Source organism: Furipterus horrens, unplaced genomic scaffold (assembly GCF_987537825.1).
Source record: "Furipterus horrens unplaced genomic scaffold, mFurHor1.1.pri manual_scaffold_17, whole genome shotgun sequence".
Taxonomy (NCBI): Eukaryota; Metazoa; Chordata; class Mammalia; order Chiroptera; family Furipteridae; genus Furipterus; species Furipterus horrens.
In genome coordinates this window covers 79,301,881-79,324,841 of record NW_028327187.1, presented here as the reverse complement: position 1 = coordinate 79,324,841, position 22,961 = coordinate 79,301,881, and the positions used below count along the sequence as shown (strand labels likewise).

General features: G+C 40.0%; 1 protein-coding gene across 5 annotated transcripts in view; it reads right to left on the bottom strand.

The window, feature by feature from the left end:
• Nucleotides 1–22,961, bottom strand: part of PHF8 (PHD finger protein 8) — a 122,800-nt gene that overhangs the window by 5,506 nt on the left and 94,333 nt on the right. For all 5 annotated transcript variants that reach the window (XM_090265368.1, XM_090265371.1, XM_090265372.1 and 2 more), the window contains one exon: nt 1,253–1,362. In XM_090265368.1, coding sequence (XP_090121494.1) covers nt 1,253–1,362 — 110 coding nt within the window. The remainder of the gene's footprint in view (nt 1–1,252; nt 1,363–22,961) is intronic.

Below are 22,961 nucleotides of genomic sequence, written 5' to 3'. Positions count from 1 at the left end.
AATTTCAAAACCTTTTCTCTGAGGTCATCCCTGATAACCCAAACAGAAGTGAGCTCCTTAGAACACACTAAGAGTACTTTCCACACTTTTAATTAACTTCTCTGTTTATTTAAAGCAGTAGAACTCATTTTATTTCAAATTACATTTTACATGGCACTAGGATACACATAACAAGAGAAAAGTTCTGGTCAAAGAAGGGTCACCTGCCCTGCTTGGTCTCTGCTGGCTCCCAATAAAAACCTCCAAGACACTTCTAAGCAACTCTAGAGTGCCATAGAACATCATATTAAAAATATCATTCTACTAAATTTTACTTAAGTAGGATATAATTACTGAATTATATAAATACTTAACAATTTAATTTTATTTAAATACCAAGGACCATGAAAATTAGGAGATATGAGTTTGAATCTTGTCTCCTCCATTTACTGGCTGTATCATCCTGGACTAGTCTCTTAAAGAGACAGCCTCATTTTCTTCATCTGTAAAATGATGAAAATATTACCTATTGAAAAGTGATACTTGGAAGATTACATGGGACACTACATATGAAACACCTAACATAAAACAGATACTCAATAAATGCTCTAAGCTATAGGAGGAGCTAAGGCAATGTCCATAAGGAGATAACTGGAAGATCCCCCACCAACTGCTCCCAGGGTTGCTGAGCACATTATACATATTAAAGAACTCTGCAAATTCTAATATGCTAACAGGTCAACTTTATTCTAGTGAAGTGACCCTTTAGGCCAAAAATTAGTGAGGGAAGTGTTCTTGGGAAGCAGGGAGTAAAAATCAAGGCAATGGTTTTTGGTACAGAGGCCAAGAAAAGCCTCTCCCCCAAAAAACCAAATTCTAGTACTGGTAGATGGCTAAGAACTTGAGTATACTTAACTGAGGCACCTCCTCTGGACTTCATCTAAAGGCAAATGCTCTCACTAAAGGACAGACCTGGTGTTTCTCATCTGAGAGGTTTTTACACATCTAGAAAAGCAAGGGCTTTTCTCTGGCCCCCAGTTTTCTTTCCTTCTAAACCATGTCAACTTCATGACCTATGGAAGTAGCTTCTCATTGAGTTGGGATGTGAAGGATCGAGGAGGGGCTAGGATACTATCATGGATAAAGATCAAAGGTTAACCACTCCCCAGTGAGATAACAGTGAGATCCTATAAGCCTGAAGGTCTGAGTTTTGAGGCTCTAAGTCAAACTAGGATCTGTACAGCAGGGCCACTGCTTGAGTGTCAGCACCTACCTGCTGGGCCAGCTTTGCAGCTGCTGCAGCCAAACCGGTCTCAATGGAAGCTACCCGGGTCCCCTCCCGCACAGGACGGTCCTGCTTTGGTAGAGTTGGGGTCACACGGGCTGCAGAGGAAAGACGATGTAGACATTTATCTGAATGCGAATCATATTCCCTACCTCTGAGCTCCCAAAGATGATCACATTGGTCTTCCTGCTTCTGGCTTTAACTAAGCCAAATTTTGCTTCCCATCACATAAGAAGCTAATTCGCAAATGCCTAAAATACGTAGAGCACAAACTTATTAAAAGATAAAAGTCAACCTCCCTAAACTGGCATTTAAGCTTGTCCATGTTCTGCTCCTGGACTAACTACCTCACCAACCTTATTTTCATACCCATATTCTCAGCTCCTCCAGACACCTTCAGAATATGCTCATCTCATCCTCCCTCCCTGTGCCTTCATACTCACCATCCACACCGTCTGGAGTACCTTCTTCCCTTTTGTCCACATCTTCAAAACCTGCCCATCCTTCAAAGGTAAGCTGAAATCAACCTTCTATGCAAACCTCTAGGATCTTTCTAGCTCCCCCTCCCCTGAACTTAAAATATGTACAAGTCACTTAATACATTTAACATACTATCTTGTCTTGTTCCCAATGTTGATGTGTGTTATTTTGTGTATAACCATTCTATAAGCTACTTAAGATCATCATCTTGTACAACCCTTTTGTAATGATAATCTTGAATCAAAAATAGTTACATAGGAAGTATATTTCAGTATAACCAAATGCCAGCTAATAAATGTAGAAGGAATGACAGAATTAGAAAATCACAGGTGATTCTAGAAATAAATGATTCCAATACATTGAATATTCATACAGTACCAGAGTATTACTTCACAGATAACTTGCTAATCTCAAGAAGAAAAAAAAAACAAGTTCACAAGAGTGAGATCAGGAAATCACCCCCTTAACTCAGTATTAAGTATTACTATAAGTAATAGTGAGACAGACAACTCCATGCATCACCTGATGCAATACAACAGGAAATTCATAGCATCATCTGGAAGTAGTTTTGATAAAGATCTAAAATCAAGTATGCAGTACATATTCCTTCCAGTTTTCAGGAAACACAGAGATAAAAGAATAAGTTAAATGACACTATGAGAAAACAATCAGACATGTTACAAGATAACTGGTATGGTTTTGTTAAAAAGACATCACACCATGTGAGTGTACACTGACAGCCCAAACACTCTAAGCTAATTCTGTGGCCACAGTTGGCCCCAGTTCCTGCCACTGGTCATGGCCCTTACCATTGTGCATATGCCTGCAGTTAGCCCCCACTGATAAGTGTTTCATACCGGCAACTTTGGCCACTATTACTGCCTGACTGAGTTCCTTGTCACAAGCCCTGTTGATGCTGTTGAATATTTCAACAGCCCTTGCAGCTACTGTGTAACCTCAATAGTTCATGCTGCCAAGGATCATGCAATTGATGATACAAATTCTAAGTGAATTGTCAGGCAGAGAAGGACATATATTGCATGATCTCATTTGTTTATGGAATAAAAAGAAAAGTCAACCTAAGAGTAACAGAATAGAATGATGATTATGAGAACCTGGGAGTGTGGAAGAAAGATACTAATCAAAGGGTGCAAACATAGTTATAAGATAAATAAGTTATAGAGACCTAATGTACAACATGGTGACTTTAATTGGTAATACTGTATTGTATACTTGAAATCCACTGAGACAGTAGATCTTAAGTGTCCTTATCACACATTGATGGATATGTTAATTCATTTGTGATAATCATTTTACAATGTATGCATATATCAAAATATCGCATTGTATACTATCTTAAATATATATACTTTATTTGTTGCAAATAAATGTTTAAGTTAAAAATGGAAAAAAAAAAGACAACATCACAAGGAAGCAAACAGATCTACGAGGTGGAATGTGCTACAGAACATTTATACCTATTTTTTTGTACAACAAATCAACAGCATAAAACAAAAAGTAGGGGGAGAGGTCTAGATTAAAAGACTTAAAAGGCATGACAGCCAAATGCAATATGGATTCCATTTAGATTATGATTTAGACAAAACCAACTTAAAAATACATTTTTTAGTTAAACAATTGAGGAAATTTGATTATGAACTCAGTACTGGATAACATCAAGAAGTTATCAAATTATTATTAATTTTGTTAGGTATGATAACAGGATTGTGATTTTTTTTGAGAAAATGTCGATATTTTTAGAGATGCATATTGAAATACATAGGGGAAGGGAGTGACACACATCTGGGATTTGCTTTAGAACACAATTTTGAAAAAAAAAGTTAAAGATGAATCAAATATGGTAAAATATTGATAACTACTGATTCTCAGTGATGGGTGTATGTGAATTCATTGTACTAATCTATTTTTAACTAAAGAAAAAAATCAATGCCACAGAAAAAAAGGAAGTAGTAGTGGTGCTGAACTATATTTAAAGATTACTTAGTTTGTTAGCTATTATTATTACAAAGGAGACTTTCTGTATATATGTGTCCAGATTCCAGAACAGGCAATTCAGGAGGTTGAACTCTTTTCTTTAAAGGTGATATTTGTTTAAAGAATGATCTGAAGCAAATTTAGCAAAAATGTTAATGCATAATTTTCGGTTATGGATTCATAGGTATATTTTAAAATGTTCTCTATAGTTTTGTACGTGAAGTGGTTTTAAAACAAGGCTCATTTGTAGTACTGAAAGTCTTAGCCACAACATCAGAAAAGAAAAAGAAAGGGCATCCAAATTGAAAGGAAGAAGTAAAACTGTTATTATTTGCAGATGACATGATACTATATACACAGAACCCTAAAGATTCCACCAAAACACTACTAGAACTGATAAATGAATTCAGTAAAGTAGCAGAATACAAAATAAATTTGGAAATAGGTTGCATTTTTATACACTAATTACGAACTATCAGAAAGGGAAATCATAACAATACCATTTACAATCGCATCAAAAAAATAAAATATGTAGGAATAAACTTAACCAAGGAGGTAAAAAACCTGTATTTGGAAAATTATAAAGACATTGAAGAAAGAAATTGAAGAAGATTAAAAAAAAAAAAAAAGGAAGCATATACTGTGCTCATGGAGAGAAAGAATTAACATCACTGAAATGTCCATACTACCCAAAGCAATCTGTAGGTTCAATACAATCCCTATCAAAATACGCATGGTGTTTTTCACAGAACTAGAACAAATTACCCAAAAACTTAAATGAAGCTACAAAAGATCCCAAATAGCCACAGCAATATTGAGAAAGAAGAACAATGTTGGAGGTTATCATGCTACCTGATATCAAACCATACTACAAGGCCATAGTAATCAAAACAGCATGGTACTAGAATAAAAACAGACACATAGATTAATGGAACAGAAGGTCCAGAAATAAACCCTCACCTATAAGGTCAATTAGTATATGACAAAGGAGGCAAAAATATGCAATAGGGTAAAGTCAGTGTATTTAATAAGTGGTGATGGCAAAACTAGACAGATACGTGCAAAAAAAAAAAAAAAACTAGACCGCCCTCTTACACCATATACAAGAATAAACCTCAAATGGATTAAAGACTAATGTAGTATGATGAGAAACCATGCAACTTCTAGTAGAAAACATAGGCAGTAAAATCCCCAATCTTTCTCTTAGCAATATTTTTGTGATACCTCCTAAAGCAAGAAAAACAAAAGAAAAAATAAACAAATGGGATTACATCAAACTGAAAAGTTTTTGTGTAGCAAAGGAAACCATCAACAAAATGAAAAGACAACCTAATGATTGAGAGAAGATATTTGCCAATGACACAACCAATAAGAGGTTAATCTCCAAATTTATAAAGAACTCATTCAACATCAAAGAAAAAAAACACACCAAACAATCCAAATATAAAATGAATTTTTAATTTTTGAGAGCCCTCCACACTGTTTTCTATACTGGCTGAATAGACACTTCTCCAAAGAGGACATACAGATGGCCAACAGACATGAAATGATATTCAGCATAATTGTCAGACAAATGAACATTAAAACCACAATGAACGATGTATCACCTCACAACTGTCAGAATGGCTATCACCAATAAATCAACAAACGACGAACTATGGCGAGGATGTGGAGAAACGGGAACCCTCATGCACTGTTGGTGGGGATGCAGATTAGTGCAGTCACTATGGAAAAAAGAGTATGGAGGAGGCCTCAAAAAAAAAAAATGAACTGCCTTATGATCTAGACTTTGTATTTTAGGATATATGTGAAAAAATGCAAAGAAAAACACTGTCAACCCAGAATTCTAAAGCCAGCAAAACAAGTTCATTGCTAATAGACCTGCCCTATAAGAAATGCTATAAGAAGCCCTTCAGGTTAAAATGAAAGGACAGTGTACAGTAAATCAAATTCACATGAATAATGAGCACTATTTACATAGGCAAATATAAAAGAAAGTATAAACATATTTATAACGTTTTTCTAATTAAAAAAAAGCTACATAAAGCAATAATCATAACTCTATGTTTATGGGTACAGTGTATAAAGATGTAATTTGTGACAGTAATAGCATAAAGAGAATGGAACTATAGAGGGCTCAAGTTTTTCTCTACTATTGAAATTAAGTTGGTATTAACCTGAATTAAAATGGGACACTAGAAAGTAGAAAAAGCTGAAAAGAAGGCAACAATGGAAACAGTAATGAACAATAAGAAATAAGACACAGAGAAAACAGAAAAATAGAGAATGTAAATCCTACTTTGCCAGTTTTTACATTAAGTATATATGGATTAGAGAGGAAGATGGCGGAGGAGTGAGGAGAGGCTGAGGTTTCAGGTTCCCGAGACCCTTCTGCAGTTTGGGCTAATTGCAGACAGAACATCTCAGTGAGCAGCTGGACACTGGCAGGAGTCGAGCCAAGGCACTGCTGGATTAGAGAAAATCCATCTGGGAACAACCTGTTTAGTGAGGATAGCGGAGAAAAAGGGGATGAAACAGGATTCCTGACTGGGGCGGCTGCCCGAGCTGCGGCTGGAAGGACACAAAGGATTTTTGGGGACCACAGGCTGCCCCGGGAGAGGAGTCAGGAGGAGAGCGGATCTCTGCCTGCTGGCAGAGACTGGACTCGACCAAGTGGCATTGGCGCCGAAGGACAGGAGACAGCGTGCTGCCGGGCAAGTGAGAACATAATTCTCCTTTATATTTTTCTCTAGTGGATGGTGGAGAGGGGAGGAAAGTTTGGGGGTGGTAGGCCATTCTTGAGGAGCGCAGGTGCAGTGGTGCGCTCATCCACCCCCCAACCCTCCCCTTGGGTCGTGGGGGCGCGCATAGGGAAGTGCCCTCATTCACTGGCCCAGGTGCGCAGGGCTGTGCGTCCAGGTGCCCCTCGGACACACGCCAACAGACATAAAATCAGTGACCCAACGGGCGCAGGGAGGGCCCACTGGACACACAGAAGACTGTGCGCAGTCGCCCCTGGCCAGCCCAGTGGCTGCCAGGCCGAAGTACCAGGCCGGAATCGGGAGCGCAGAGCACTTCCCCAGGCTCTGCGCGTGCCCGCTCAGGAGGTGCGGAAACGGTGGGCAGTAGGACTCACAGACACTCACTTCTACTGATAACAAGTGTCTGCAGCCCTGCCCTAAGAGGCGAAAGACAAACGCCCAGAACACGGCGCTGCAGGCCTGAGGCTAGCTCCCCAGCCGCTTGGGTGCACACGGGCACTTGAGCCAAAAAACACCTCAAGGGCTTTCTCGGAGCGCAGTGCGGCCGGCTTCCTCGGAGCGCGGCCGTGGCCAGCTTTCTAGGAGCCCGGTGTGGCAGGCCGGAGCTTAGTTCCCCGTACACCTTGGGCGCGCACTGGTGCTCTAGCCAAAAAAACACCTGGAGGGCTTTCCCGGAGCTTGGCGCTGTCTGCTTTCTAGGAGCTCGGCGCGGCAGGTCTGAGCTTAGTTCCCCAGCCGCCTTGGGCGCTAAGCCGGTGTTCGAGCCAAAAAAAACACCTGGAAGGCTTTCCTGGAGCTTGGCGCGGCCTGCTTTCTGGGAGCACGGCGCGGCAGGCCTGAGCTTAGTTCCCCAGCTGCCTTGGGCGCGCACTGATGCTTGAGTGAAAAAAAAAAAAAAAACACCTTGCCAGCTTCCCCAAAGTGCGGCGTGGCCTGCTTTCCTGGAGTGCAGCGTGGCAGACCTGAGGTGGGCTCTTGGCTGCCTTGCATTGCGCCTTGCCGGCCACCTCGCGCACACCACTGCTGCAAGGAATAGGAATCTCTAACCCATCACATTAGACCACCTGTGGACGCAGAAAAAGAAGACTACACAAGAAGGCTGAACTGACATCTCCACAAAAGAATTCGAGATAAAGCGGATAGAGTGACCCCCAATCAACAAGCCAGAAGGAATATCCTAACAACAACAACAAAAATCTGAAATATAACCAGACAGCATAAACAAACGATATAAAAGGTACCCCAAGAACATCAGGCTCAGGAGATCAAAGAGACTGCACCACTGAAACCCCCAGATCTCCCATAAAAAATCTCATACCACAAAGGTGGGAAGGCAAAGCAGACAAATCCAAATAACAAAAACAAACAAGAAGAATTCAACATGGTAAGACGCAGAAACAACCCCTCAATGAAGAGAAAAGAGGAATCCTCAGAAAGAGAGGTAGATGGAATAGACATAGCCCAAATGTCAGACATGGAATTCAAAACTATGGTGGTGAAGAAGCTCAATATGCTTGAAAACCTCAAAAACAACTATGACAACCTCCAAGGAAGTTACCAACAGCTCCAAGAAAATTACAGGGAACTTGAAGAGACCTACACCAGCATAAAAAAAGACATAGAAACTATCAACAAGAACCAGGAAGAAATGAAGAATGCAATCTCTGAACTGAAAAACACAGTAGAATCAGTCAAAAGCAGACTAAACGAAGCAGAGGATCGGATTAGTGAGTTAGAGGATAATGTAGGTAATAATTCTCAAATGATACAGCAAAATGAAAAAAGATTGAAAAAATATGAACAAGATGTAAGGGAATTACAGGATAGCATTAGAATAAATAATTTAAGGATCATAGGAATAAGAGAGGGAGAAGAAAAGGAGCTTGGAATTGAAAATCTGATGGAGAAATAGTGACAGAAAATTTTCCGAACCTGATGAGAGAAAAAGCTATGCAAGTCCAAGAAGCACTGAGAGTTCCAATCAAGAGGAACCCCCAAAAACCCACTCCAAGGCACATCATAGTTAAAATGGCAACATTCCAAGACAAAGAGAGAATCCTAAAAGCAGCAAGAGAAAAACAGCAAATAACTTACAAGGGAGCTCCAATAAGGCTATCGACCGATTTCTCAACAGAAACATTACAAGCCAGAAGGGAATGGTCAAAAATATTTCAAGCAATGAAAAACAAAGGCCTACAACCAAGAATACTCTACCCAGCGAGGCTCTCATTCAAAATAGAAGGTGAAATAAGGAGTTTCTCAGACAAAGGAAGACTGAAAGAATACATCTCCACAAAACCAGCATTGCAAGAGATGCTAAAGGGAATATTCTAAGAAAAAGGAAGAGAAAAAACAAAAAAAGAGTAGAGGAACAGAGATACAAAAGTGAAATGAATAAATACATGTCAATAATAACCTTAAATGTAAATGGATTAAATGCTCCCATTAAAAGACATAGGGTAACGGAATGGATAAGAAAACAGGACCCACGTATTTGCTGTCTACGAGAAACACACCTCAAAACAAAAGATTTACATAGACTGAAAGTAAAGGGATATAAAAAAATATTCCAAGCAAATGGACCTGAAAAAAAAGCTGGGGTAGCAGTCCTCATATCAGACAAAACGGATTTCAAAGCAAGGGCAATAAAAAGAGACAAAGAAGGACATTTCATGATACTTAAAGGAACAATTCACCAAGAAGATACAACACTGATAAACATATATGCACCCAACATAGGAGCACCCAAATACATAAAGAAAATACTAGAAGACCACAAGAAGGATATTAACAACAACACACTCATAGTAGGGGACTTCAACACTCCATTATCAACAATAGACAGATCATCCAAGCAAAGAAACACCAAGGATATACAGGCATTGAACAACACACTAAACCACATGGACTTAACTGATATATATAGAACTTTTCACCCCAAAGAAGCAAAATATACATTCTTTTCAAAGGCACATGGGACATTTTCAAAGATAGACCACATGATAGGACACAAAACAAGCCTCAACAAATTCAAGAAAATTGAAATCCTATCAAGCATCTTTTCAGACCACAATGCCTTGAAACTAAAAATCAACCTCAGAGAAAAAAAATCAAAGACACCCAAACTCATGGAGAACGAATAACACGCTCTTAAATAACAAATGGGTTAACAATGACATCAAAGAAGAAATCAAGAAATTTCTAGAAACTAATGACAATGAGCACACAACAGCCCAAAACCTATGGGACACAGCAAAAGCAGTCCTAAGAGGGAAGTTCATAGCAATACAGGCATATCTGAAAAGGATAGAAGAATCTCAAATAAAAAACCTAACCATAAAGCTACAAGAACTAGAAGAGCAACAACAAACAAAGCCTAGGGCAAAAAGAAGTAAGGAAATCATCAAGATCAAAGCAGAATTAAACGACATAGAAACGAAACGAACAATCCAAAAAATCAACAAAACTAGGAGCTGGTTCTTTGAAAAAATAAACAAAATTGACAAGCCTCTAGCCAGGCTCATTAAGAAAAAAAGAGAGAAAACCCAAATAAACAAAATCAGAAATGAAAGAGGAGAAATCACGACTGATACCTCAGAAATACAAACAATTATAAGAAATTACTACAAACAACTATATGGCAAGAAATTTGACAACCTAGTAGAAATGGAGAGATTTCTAGAAACATATAACCTTCCCAAACTGAATCAAGAAGAAGTAGTAAGTCTCAGCAGACCAATAACAAAGAAGGAAATTGAAACAGTAATCCAAAATCTCCCTGCACACCAAAGCCCTGGACCGGATGGCTTCACAGGCGAATTTTACAAAATATTTAGTGAAGAACTAACGCCTACCCTCCTCAAACTATTTCAGAAAATCCAAGAAGAGGGAAAAATCCCAAACTCTTTCTATGAATCCAGTATTACCCTCATCCCAAAACCAGGTCAAGACACAGCAAAGAAAGAAAACTACAGGCCAATATCACTGATGAACATAGATGCTAAAATCCTCAATAAAATTTTGGCAAACAGGATCCAACAATACATCAAAAAGATCATACACCATGATCAAGTGGGATTCATCCCAGGGATGCAAAGATGGTTTAATATTCGCAAATCAATAAATATAATACATCACCTAAACAAAATGAAAGACAAAAATCACATGATCATACCTATAGATGCAGAAAAAGCATTTGATAAAGTACAACACCCATTTACGTTGAAAACACTCAGCAAAATGGGAATAGAGGGAGCATACCTTAACATCATTAAGGCTATATAAAAGAAGCCTGAAGCCAACATCATACTCAATGGACAAAAACTGAAAGCATTCCCCCTGAAATCAGGAACTAGACAAGGCTGTCCACTCTCCCCACTTCTATTCAACATAGTGTTGGAAGTCCTAGCCACAGCAATCAGACAAGACAAAGAAATAAAAGGCATCCAAATTGGGAAAGAAGAAGTAAAACTATCACTATTTGCAGATGACATGATAGTATACCTAGAAAACCCTATAAACTCCATTAAAAGACTACTTGATATAATAAGTGAATTTGGCAAAATAGCAGGGTACAAAATAAATATACAGAAATCTAAGGCATTTCTGTACACCAACAATAAAATCTCAGAGACAGAGACAAAAAACAAAATACCATTTACTATAGCAACAAGAAAAATAAAGTACCTAGGAATAAACTTAACCAAAGAGATAAAAGACCTGTACACTGAAAATTATGCAACATTGAAGAAAGAAATTAAGGAAGATACAAATAAATGGAGGCAAATACCATGTTCTTGGATGGGAAGAATCAACATCATCAAAATGGTCATACTACCCAAAGCAATTTACAAATTCAATGCAATCCCTATTAAAATACCAATGACATATTTCACTGACCTAGAACAAATCCTCCAAAAATTCATATGGAACCAAAAAAGACCCCGAATAGCAAAAGCAATCTTGAAACAGAAGAACACAGCAGGAGGAATCACGATACCAGACATCAAACAATACTACAAAGCCACTGTGATCAAAACAGTGTGGTACTGGCATAAGAACAGACATATAGATCAGTGGAACAGAATTGAAAGCCCAGAAATAAACCCAGGTCTCTATGGTCAACCAATATTTGATAAAGGAGGAAGGAACATAAAATGGAGTGAGAAGAGCCTCTTTAACAAATGGTGCTGGGAGAACTGGATAGGGGCCTGCAAAAAAATGAAACTAGACCACCAACTTACACCACACACGAGAATAAACTCAAGACGGATTAAAGACTTAAATGTAAGCCGTGATACCATAAAAGTCCTAGAGGAAAACATAGGCAGGAAAATTTCAGATATCATACGTAACAATATCTTCACGGATACATCTCCCAAGGCAAGAGAAATAAAGGAAAAAATAAACAAATGGGACTACATCAAACTAAAAAGTTTCTGCTCAGCAAAAGAAAACATCAGCAAGATGAAAAGGAAACCAACCATATGGGAAAACATATTTGCCACTGATATCACAGACAGGGGACTGATCTCCAAAATATATAAAGAGCTTATACGACTCAACATCAAGAAAACAAACAACCCAATTAAAAAATGGGCAAAGGACCTGAACAAACACTTCTCCGAAGAGGACGTACAGAAGGTCCATAGGCACATGAAAAAATGCTCAACATCATTGGCCATCAGAGAGATGCAAGTAAAAACCACAATGAGATACCACCTTACACCTGTCAGAATGGCCATCATCAACAAATCAACAAACAACAAATGCTGGCGAGGATGTGGAGAAACAGGAACCCTACTGCACTGTTGGTGGGAATGCAGGCTGGTGCAGCCACTATGGAAAACAGTATGGAATTACCTCAAAAAACTAAAAATGGAACTGCCATTTGAACCAGTGATTCCACTGCTAGGATTATACCCGAAAAATCCTGAAACCCTAATTCAAGAGAACTTATGCACCCCTATGTTCACAGCAGCCCTGTTTACAATAGCTAAGTGCTGGAAACAGCCTAGGTGCCCATCTGTGGATGAGTGGATCAAAAAACTGTGGTACATCTACACAATGGAATACTATGTAGCAGAGAGAAAGAAGGAACTCCTGCCATTTGTGACAACATGGATGGAACTAGAGAGAATTATGCTTAGTAAAATAAGCCAGGCAAAGAAAGCAAAATACCATATGATATCACCCAATACAGGAAACTAAAGAGCAACACAAACGAACGAACGAAATAGGCAAAGACTAGAATAGTAGTCGGGAGGGGGGAGGGAGAGAAGGGGGATAAGTAAGGGAAGGGTCAGGTCAAGGAACGTATATGAATGACTCATGGACATGGACAACGGGGAGGGATATAATTGTAGGAGAAGGGATGGGCTGGGAGGGGGGAGCAATGGGGGAAAAATGGGACAACTGTAATTGAATAACAAAAAATAAAATAAAAAAAAAGTATATATGGATTAAATTCTGCAATTAAAAGGAAAGGAATGACAGAATGGATAAAAACTCATAATCCTACTATATGTTTTTTGTAAGACACACACTTTATTTTATTTTTATTTTTTAAATTTTATTTATTTTTAGAGTGTGGAGAAGGGAGGAAGAAAGAGAGGGAGAGAAACATTGATGTGTGAGAGAAATAGCAATTAGTTGCCTCTCATATGCACCCCAGCCAGGGACCAAACATGCAACTCAAGCACGTGCCCTGACCAGAAATCGAACCAGCAACCTTTGGCTTTTTGGGACAACACCCAACTAATTGAGACACACAGGTCAGTGCACAAGACACAAACATATAAAAATAAAAGGATGGAAAAAGCCATACCATGAAGATATTACCCAAATGAAAAACTAAATGGTTATACTAATATCAAACAAAATAAACTTTAAGACAAAAATGTTATTAGAGACATAAAAGAGACATTTTATAATGATAAAAACATCAATCGATCAATAAGATATGTTATAAACATATATGCACCTAAAAAAAGAGCCACAAAATACATGAAGCAAAAACTGGCTGAACTGAAAGGAGAAAAATATAACTCAACAACAGTTGAAGACTTCAATGCCCCACTTTCAGTAATGGTCAAGACAACCAGAGAGAAAAACAGCAAGGAAATATACATTTATAATGCCTTGATAAAAATGCCTTGAAAAAAAGGATGTGCAAATAGGGCAAAATAGTCATCTCTAAGTGTGGGTGATAAATACATGGGTATTCATGACACCTTTCTAATGTTGTGTACATTTGAAATTTTTCACAATAAAATTTTTTAACATAAAAAAGTAAAATATTTACTGCTTCTTGTTCTTGTAACCACTATAATATATTTAAATATAAGGCTAATTTCTTTTTTTTTTTTTTAATTTTATTTTTTGGTTATTCAATTACAGTTGTCCCATTTTTCCCCCATTGATCCTCCCTCCCAGCCCATCCCTTCTCCCACAATTATATCCCTCCCCGTTGTCCATGTCCATGAGTCATTCATACACATTCCTTGACTAGACCCTTCCCTTACTTATCCCCCTTCTCTCCCTCCCCCCTCCCCCCTACTGACTACTATTCTAGTCTTTGCCTATTTAGTTCGTTTGTTTGTGTTGCTCTTTAGTTTCCTGTATTGGGTGATATCATATGGTATCTTGCTTTCTTTGCCTGGCTTATTTCACTAAGCATAATTCTCTCTAGTTCCATCCATGTTGTCGCAAATGGCAGGAGTTCCTTCTTTCTCTCTGCTGCATAGTATTCCACTGTGTAAATGTACCACAGTTTTTTCATCCACTCATCTACAGATGGGCACTTAGGCTGTTTCCAGCACTTGGCTATTGTAAACAGGGCTGCTATGAACATAGGGGTGCATAGGTTTTTTTGAATTAGGGTTTTAGGATTTTTCAGGTATAATCCTAGCAGTGGAATCACTGGTTCAAATGGCAGTTCCATTTTTAGTCTTTTGAGGTAATTCCATACTGTTTTCCATTGTGGCTGCACCAGTCTGCATTCCCACCAACAGTGCAGTAGGGTTACTGTTTCTCCACATTCTCGACAGCATTTGCTGTTTGTTGATTTGTTGATGATGGCCATTCTAATTTCTTTTATTTTTTCTATTCTAAAACTCTTTAATCATACCTGTTCACTTTTTAAACAATGCTACCTTTCTCTACTTTTTAAGTATATTTTATTGATTATGCTGTTACAATTGTCCCATTTTGTCCCTTTGCCCCCCTGTCCAGTACCCCCATTACCTCCAGCAACGCCTCCCCCCCTTTAGTTCATGTTCATGGGCTGTGCATATAAGTTCTTTGGCTTCACCCTTTCCTATACTATTCTTAACACTCCCCTATTTTGTTCCTACCCATCATGCTTCTTGATCCCTGCACGACTTCTCTTTTACTCCCCTTTCCCCCTCCCAGCTGATAACCCTCAAAATGATCCCCATACCTATGATTCTGTTTCTATTCCAGTTGTTTGCTTAGTTTATTTTTGTTTTTTAGATTAAGTTGTTTATAGTTGTGTTTGTTCTCATTTTAGTGTTCATAGTTTCGATCATATTTTTCATTTTTTACATAAATCCCTTTAACATTTCATATAAATAATAGTGTGGTGATGATGAACTTGTTTAGCTTTACTTTATCTAGGAAACACTTTATATGCCCTTCTATTCTAAATGCTTGCTCTGCTGGATAGAGTAACCTTGGTTGTAGGCCCTTTCTTTTTACTTTGAATACTTCTTGCTAGCTGCTTCTTGACTACAAAGTTTCTTCTGAGAAATCAGCTGATAGTCTTATGGGAATTCCTTTCTAGGTTACTCTCTTCTTTTCTCTTGCTGCTTTTAAGATTCTCTCTTTAATCTTTGGCATTTTAATTATGATGTGCCTTGGTGTGGTCCTCTTTGGGTCCACCTTGTTTGGGACTCTCTCTGCTTCCTGGATTTCTATGTCTATTTCCTTCTCCAGATTAGGGAAATTTTCTTTCATTATTTTTTCAACTAAGTTTTCAATTTCTTTCTCTTCCTCTTCTCCTTCTGGCATCCCTGTGATTACAATGTTGGTACGTTTCAAGTTGTCCCAGGGGTACCTAATCCTCTCATTTTTTTTCTATTCCTGTTTCTTCTATTCCAGGTGAATGTTAATTTCTTCCTTTTGTTCCAAATCATTGATTTGAATCCCAGCTCCCTTCCCATCACTGTTGGTTCCCTGTATATTTTTCTTTGTTTCACTGGGTATAACCTTCACTTCTTTTTTTTGCCTTAATCAATCATTTCTCTGAGCATCCCAATCACCAGTGTTTTGAACTCTGCATTTGATAGGTTAGCTATCTCTGTTTCATTTAGCTCTTTTTCTGGGGTTTTATAATATTCTTTCATTTGGCCTATATTTCTTTGCCTCTGTGTTTGTTTCTATGTATTAGGTAGAGCTGCTTTGACTTCGTGTCATGGTAGTGTTGCCTAATGTAGGTGTCCTGTAGGGTCCAGTGGCACAGCTTCCTGTCACCCAAGCTGGGTACTTAAGGTGTGCCCTTCCTGTGGGCTGAGTACACCCTCCTCTTGTAGTTGAGCCTTGGTTGCTGTTGGCCAATCAATAGGAGGAATTTACCCAGGCCAGTCAGCTGCAAGGACTGGCTGTGAACACTGACCACCAACCTCCACCCTCCATGGAAGATCAGCTGCGTAGGGGCAGGGTGGTAGTGCTCCGATGTGGTCTGTAGCTGTCCACTGGGTGCGCTGGCCCTGGGGTTTCCCAGGTGGTGCAGGCAGGGTCAGCCCCCACCTGTGTTCTGCCTGGGGTCACCCTGTCTGAGCTATAAAGCAATCTGTGGTGGCTGCTACTTGTGCTGGGCTTGGAGATTCCCAGGCAAAGCCAAGCTATAAATCTTGGCCAGCTGCTGTTAGTGTCAGGCCTAGAGCTCACTGAGGCCAGCTGTTGCTTTTTTGATAGGATTTAGGAATTTGTGAAGCATGAGCCAAGACCAACCATTCATATGGAAAAGTCACTGGAGTGGGCCCATAAGTTGGGGGGGGATGGAGTCTCAGGGGATCTCCAGGGAGGGTCAAATAGTGTTAGCCAGGTTGATGGAGTCTCAGATATGGCACCAGCTTGCCAGCTCTGTGGGGAGAGGGTTTAGAAAAGAGACAGAGGCCTCTGCTTGCCTTGATGCCACACACTGCTGTTTCTCCCTGAATCCCACTGGGGCCTTTCAAGCTGCTACCCCAGCGCTAGAGCTTAGAAGGAGTGAGTCTAAGTAGGTGTGTCTGTGTGTGGGTTCTTTAAGAGCAACTGCTTGGGGCTCCAGCAGTTTCTTCCACTGACTCAATTCCTGCTGGTTTTTGCAGCTAGAAGTTATGGGGATTTATTTTTCTGGCACTGAAACTCTGGGCTGGGGGGCTTTGTGTGGGGCTGGGCCTCCTCACTCCTGAGATATCCCTCCCAAATTTTTATCCACCAAGTGTGTGTGACAGACTAGCCCATTCTGCACCTGCACCCCTCCTACCTCTCTTGATGGATGTGATTTAACTCTACAGTTGTCAAACTTCCATTCAACTCAATTTCTGGTGGTTCTGTGTGATGGTTGTTCTATATTTTAGTTGTAATTTTGATGTGGTTGTGCGAAGAGGCGAGCCACATCTGCCTATGCTGCCATCATGTCCAGATCTATACCTATTTATTCTTTTAAATTAATTTTAGAATGATTTCAACACCAAATTCCATTAGGTTTTGATCTGGGTTAGTGTTAAACATATACATTTAATTAATAACCCTTTAAAACACTCAAGTCTATATAACCCGGCAAATGGTACACCTGTATTTATTGATATTCTTTTATGTTCCTCAGTCTAGTTGTGCAGTTTTCTTCATGTAGGTTCCACACATAATCTTAAGATTATTCTTGAATATTTTATGCAATTGTTGTTACTATCAGAGACTCTTTTTTTCTCAGTGTATTATGGTTATTAATCGTCGTTGGCAGCCGTCCGTCTCGAGAGACGATGGTGTAGCTTCTTAAGAGTCTATCTGCACCGCCGAGAATGGTTGTGCAGTCCGACTCGGGAGTGACACGGTATCTGTCTCCTCCCGTGTTGAATCGACATCTTGCGATGACGCTGGAGTGTCCTCTCCAGTGAAGCTGAAGCTACAGAGCCTGGGCAGGGTGATATGGAGGGTCTGCTGTTGCCCATGCAGCAGAACCCCCCTCTCTTCGCAGCTGAAGGGTCCAAGGGAAAGACGGAGTCAATACAGCTTGGTTTCAGGTGCGCCACAGGAATTGCCGGTGTTGACTACAACGTCAAACCGCCTTAGGGACTCCGGCTCCGGATTTTCTGTCGGGGTTTACTCCCTTAGCCTTTCCCCTGAAGAGGTATGCCGCAAGGCAGCGGAGGTTTTTTGGAGTCAAGAGTTTTCCTTCTCTGATGTGCCCTGACTGGAAGATCGAACCAGCGACACTTAGCTCGCAGGCCGACGCTCAATCCACTGAGCCAAACCAGCCAGATGGTTATTAATGATATATAACAATTCTTGATTTTTGGATATCTGCTTTATATTCAGTGATTACCCAATATACTGAATTCTTATATTAGTTTTAATAGTTTTTCAGCCGATTCTCTATTTTCTAATTATACAATCATATTATTTCTTTCACTTTTCAAATACTTATTGAACATCTCACATGTGCCAGGTAGTATACAATGTGCTACAGATACAATGAAGGACGAAAATAAACAGGATTCCCACCCTCAGGAAGCTCATATCATGATAATGTGGTCTCTTAATTTCCAATAGTTACAGTTCTTATTTGTGCTTCATTCCTAATTAAACTGTCTAGAAATTCTAGAACAATGCTAAGTAATAGCAGTGATGATGGGCATATTTGTCTTATTCTTATTTAAGTGGGAATACCCTTAGTAGAATATCACAATCTTTTGGGGCTAAGAATCTACTTTGAAAATATGATAAAAATTATTAGTGTTCTGTCTACAGAAATATACATGCATATATGTATACATTTTTTAAATTTTTTTAATGTGTTTTATTGATTACAGTGTTACATTTATTCCAATTTCCCTTCCCTCTGCTCCCCTCCACCCGGTGGCCCCCCTCCCTCTCCTTGTCCCCCCCTTTTAGTCCATGTCCATTGGTTGTGCATATAGTTCTTCTCAACCTCTGTCTATTCCATTCCCTTCTACGATGTTTCTTAATTCCTATACCATCTCCCTCCCTCTCTCCCTGCCCCTTCCCTGACTTCCCCCCAATATGCTCCCCACACCTATAGTTCTTTTTCCACTCTCATTGCCTATTTAGTTTACCTTTGTTTCAATTCCCCAGCTTCTGTTGTTGTTTCTTGTGATGCAGTTTTCATTCTAGTGTTCATAGTTTTGATCCTCCTTTTTCTAAACCAGTCCTTTTAACATCTCATATGACAGTGGTTTGGATCTAATGAACTCTTTCAGTTTTATTTTGTCCTGGAAACACTTTCTCTGCCCTTCTATTCTGAATGACAGCTTCGCTGGATAAAGTATTCATGGTTGTAGGTTTTGGATTTTCATTGCTTTGAATATTTCTTGCCAGTCCCTTCTTGCCTGCAGGGTCTCCCTTGAGAAGTCAGCTGATAGTCTAATTGGGACCCCTTTGTACATGATTCTTTTCTTCTCTCTTGCTGCTTTTAAGATTCTCTCTTTATCTTTAACTTTTGACATTTTGATTATAATGTGTCTTGGAGTGGTTCTCCCTGGGTCCAGTTGTTTTGGAACTCTCTGTGCTTCCTGGACCTGTAAGTCTATTTCCTTCCCCAAGTTTGGGAAGTTCTGCTTTATTATATTTTCACTTTATTTTTCAATTTCTCATTCTTCTTCTTCGCCCTCCGGCAATCCGATCACCCGTATGTTCAATCTCTTATAGCTGTCCCAGAGGTTACTGATCCTCTCATCATTTTCCTTGCTTCCCATTTCCTCTCTCTGCACTGGTTGACTGTTTGTTCCTTCTCTATGTTCTGGTTTGTTGATTTGAACTCTGGATTTTATTTCCTCACCATCTGTCTCGTATGAGGTTTTGTTCCTTTCAGTATAAGTGTTTTTCAATTCTTTCTCATCTTTTTCCAGATCTTTTGTTAATTTTGTAAGCCACCTGATAACAATGGCCCTGAACTGAGCCTCTGACAGGTTTCTTATTTGTTTATCTGTCAGGTTCTTCATCTGTTGCCTGGTGAGCTGTGCCACCGGGATTTCTATAGTTGTCTGCCTCATTTTTACAGTTGTGTTTTGCTTTCTTGGGCCGGCTATAGGGGGCAGTGCCTGTGTACTCGTCACAACCCAGCAACTGGTGGCGATCCGCAACCTTATTCGCCGCGCTGTGGTGCTTTGTTGTCACAACCCAGAGACCGGCGGTGGTCCAGGAACCTTTCTCGCCACGCTGTGGCACTTTGTCATCACTGCCCAGCGACCAGTGCCGATCCGCAACCTATTTCGCAGCACTGTGGCACTTTGTGTGGGGGCAGGGATCCAAGATGGATTCCTGCAGTTATTCCGCTAGGAGACCGGGATCCGTCCTCCCGCCCTCTGGGCCTCACCGTTTGAGGTGATGCGGTGGTTGCTTTTCCCAGCGTTGGGGTCGCAAGCTGACGGGGTTAGACTGCAGCTGAGATTGCTCCCCCTGCCGCTGTCCCTGGTGCTACCGCAAACAGCTCCGCCCCCTTTCGCTCTTCTTACCTGCCCAAAGGGCGCCGCTGGTTTATAACTTCATACGTTTGGCTTCCGTGTAGCTTTATTTTCTGGAATTTCTAGTTATCTTTTGTTTTGAAGTAGTTGTATTCCTCTCTAGTTGTAGAAGGAGACCGAGCGTGTCCGTCTAAGCCTCCATCTTGGCCGGAAGTAGAACCACACTGTATACATTTAAACTAAAACTACAGAGGTGTTCATTATTTGCTGTCTTCATAGGGAAACAATGGATAAGAACAACTTTTTATATAGAAATATTCAGATTTTTTAATATTTGTTTTTGAAAGATTTTATTTATTTTTAGAGAGAGGTGAAGGGAGGGAGAGAGGGAGAGAAACATCAATGTGTGGTTGCCTCTTGCGCACCCCCAACTGGGGATCTGACCTGCAACCCAGGCATGTGCCCTACCTGGGAATCAAACCGGCGACCCTTTGGCTCAATCCACTGAGCCACACCAGCCAGGGCAGAAATATTCAGATATTTAAATGTAGAATCAGGGAAAGGTACCATAAACAAAATTACATACATATATGTGGGATAACTATTTCCTTACTATATAAAATGGACAATTTGAAAATCTGGAACACATACATGGATAAATGGGCAAAAGTCAAAAATAAAATGTATAAACTAATTTTAATGCCACTATGAATATATAGGAAAGTTTAATCAAGGAAATAAAAATAAGATACTATTTGCTTATGAATTACCAAAAATGAAAAAAATATCAAGGTGAAGACTGCTTGTTCTCAACCCAATACCATTTTCCCTTTCTTGCTTACTAACAAAACACATGAACTTGTGAGACAGAAATGTACCTAACTAAAAACTGCATTTCCTGGCCTCTCTGGCAATAATCTTAGCCATATGACACAATTTCAGCCAAAAATGGTATTAAAAAAGGTGGAACTTAAAACTCCTTGGGTAGGGGTGCTCAGCAGGCCTTTTCCTTTTTCCTTTTGCTCTTCCTCTTCTTCCTGAGTATAACTCAGAGACCTCTGCTGGAGGTAAAGCAGTCACCTTGTGACTCTGAGGGGATAAGCACTCACAAAGAATGCCTGATAGTCTACTGTTACAGGTGAACATTATTCCTAACTGATATGCTCAATGCCTGTGAGAATTCATAAACAAGTACTCTCATACATGGCTGGTGAGAGTGTACACTAGTACAACCTTTCTGAAAATAAAGTAATACATATTAAGAGCTTCTAAAACATTCATATTAACAAAATGCATTGCTTGTGGGTGTATAAACCACCTTTAAGATGTAACTGTTAAGTGAGAAAAGTAAAGCACATAACAGTGCATAAAGTAAACTTGCAACTAAGAAAAGAGGGGGAAATAAAAAATATATGTGTTTACTTATGCATTAAGTTACCTCTGAAAGAATAAACATGAAACTGTTAACAACGGCTGACTCCAGGTGGAAAATTGAAAGGCTGTGGAACGGGGGTTGGAGCAACTTTACAGTGTATACCCATATACTTTTTTTTCCCATATACTTTGGCTCTTCTGGAGTTTCATGGAGATCAATTCTAATAATCAGATATAAAAACATTTACATAAAAAGATGTTTACTGACTTTCAGCCAAGATGGAGGCCTAGACAGATACGCTGCATCTCCCTCCACTAGTAAGAAGGAACACAACTACCTCAAAACTAGAGACAACCAGAAGTTCCAGAAAATTGAGCTGCATGCAAGTCCAACAAACAAAGAAATAAAGAAGAAATACTCATCCAGACGGATAGGAGTGGCGGAGCCAGAGCAGAGAGGATTAGTGTGATGGTGGCAGTAGAGGTATCAGCGGTGGCAGCGGCAGGCAGGCGAAACACATAATCACACATTTTAAAACCTTGGGAGGGACACCAGGGGAGCATTCCCAGCACCAGACAAGACCATGCAGCTCAAGGGTTCCAGCACCAGGGAAAGTAAAGCCTCATTGCTTCTGACTGTGCAAACCAGTGAGGGTTGGTGCAGAGGAAGAAACTGCTCAGCACAGTCCACTTGTTTAAAGGGCCCCCATGGTCCTAGACATCTGCAGACCCACCCACTCTGGGTACAACAGCCAGGGCAACAGCTAGAGAGGTGCCAGTCCCATATAGGAAGTGGGAGAAGTGCCCGGGAAAGGAGTGAGTGCTGAGCAAGGAGCATTGTTCCCTCTCAGACCCCTCCCCTACACACAGTGCCACAATGTGGTGAAAAAGGTCTCCCTGTACTGACGAATCCCTAAGGCTCTGCCCCTTACAATGTAACAGGTGTGACAGCTCTACCTGGGACGCAGAGGCAAACAAACACAGGACCCTGTCAAGATGAGGAGACAGAGAAGTATGGCCCAAAAGAGGGAAAGGATCAAGGTTCCAGTGGGAGAATTAAGCGACGAGGAGGTGGCCAATCTAACAGACGCAGAGTTCAAAACAGTGGTGATAAAGATACTCACAGGCTTGACAGATATGCTTAAGTACGGCTAACGTATAAGGGAAGAAGTGAAGGCTATGCTAAGTGAAACGAAGGAAAATCCACACAAAATCAATGGTAAAGGGAAGGAAACAGGTTCAAATCAATGATTTGGAACATAAGGAAGAAAAATACACTCAACTAGTACTGAATGAGGAAACCAGAATTGAAAAAAATGAGGATAAGCATAGAACCTCTGGGACAACTTTAAATGTGCCAACAACTGAATCATAGGGGTGCCAGAAGGAGAAGAGGAAGAGCAAGAAACTGAAAGCTTATGTTAAAAATAATGAAGAAAA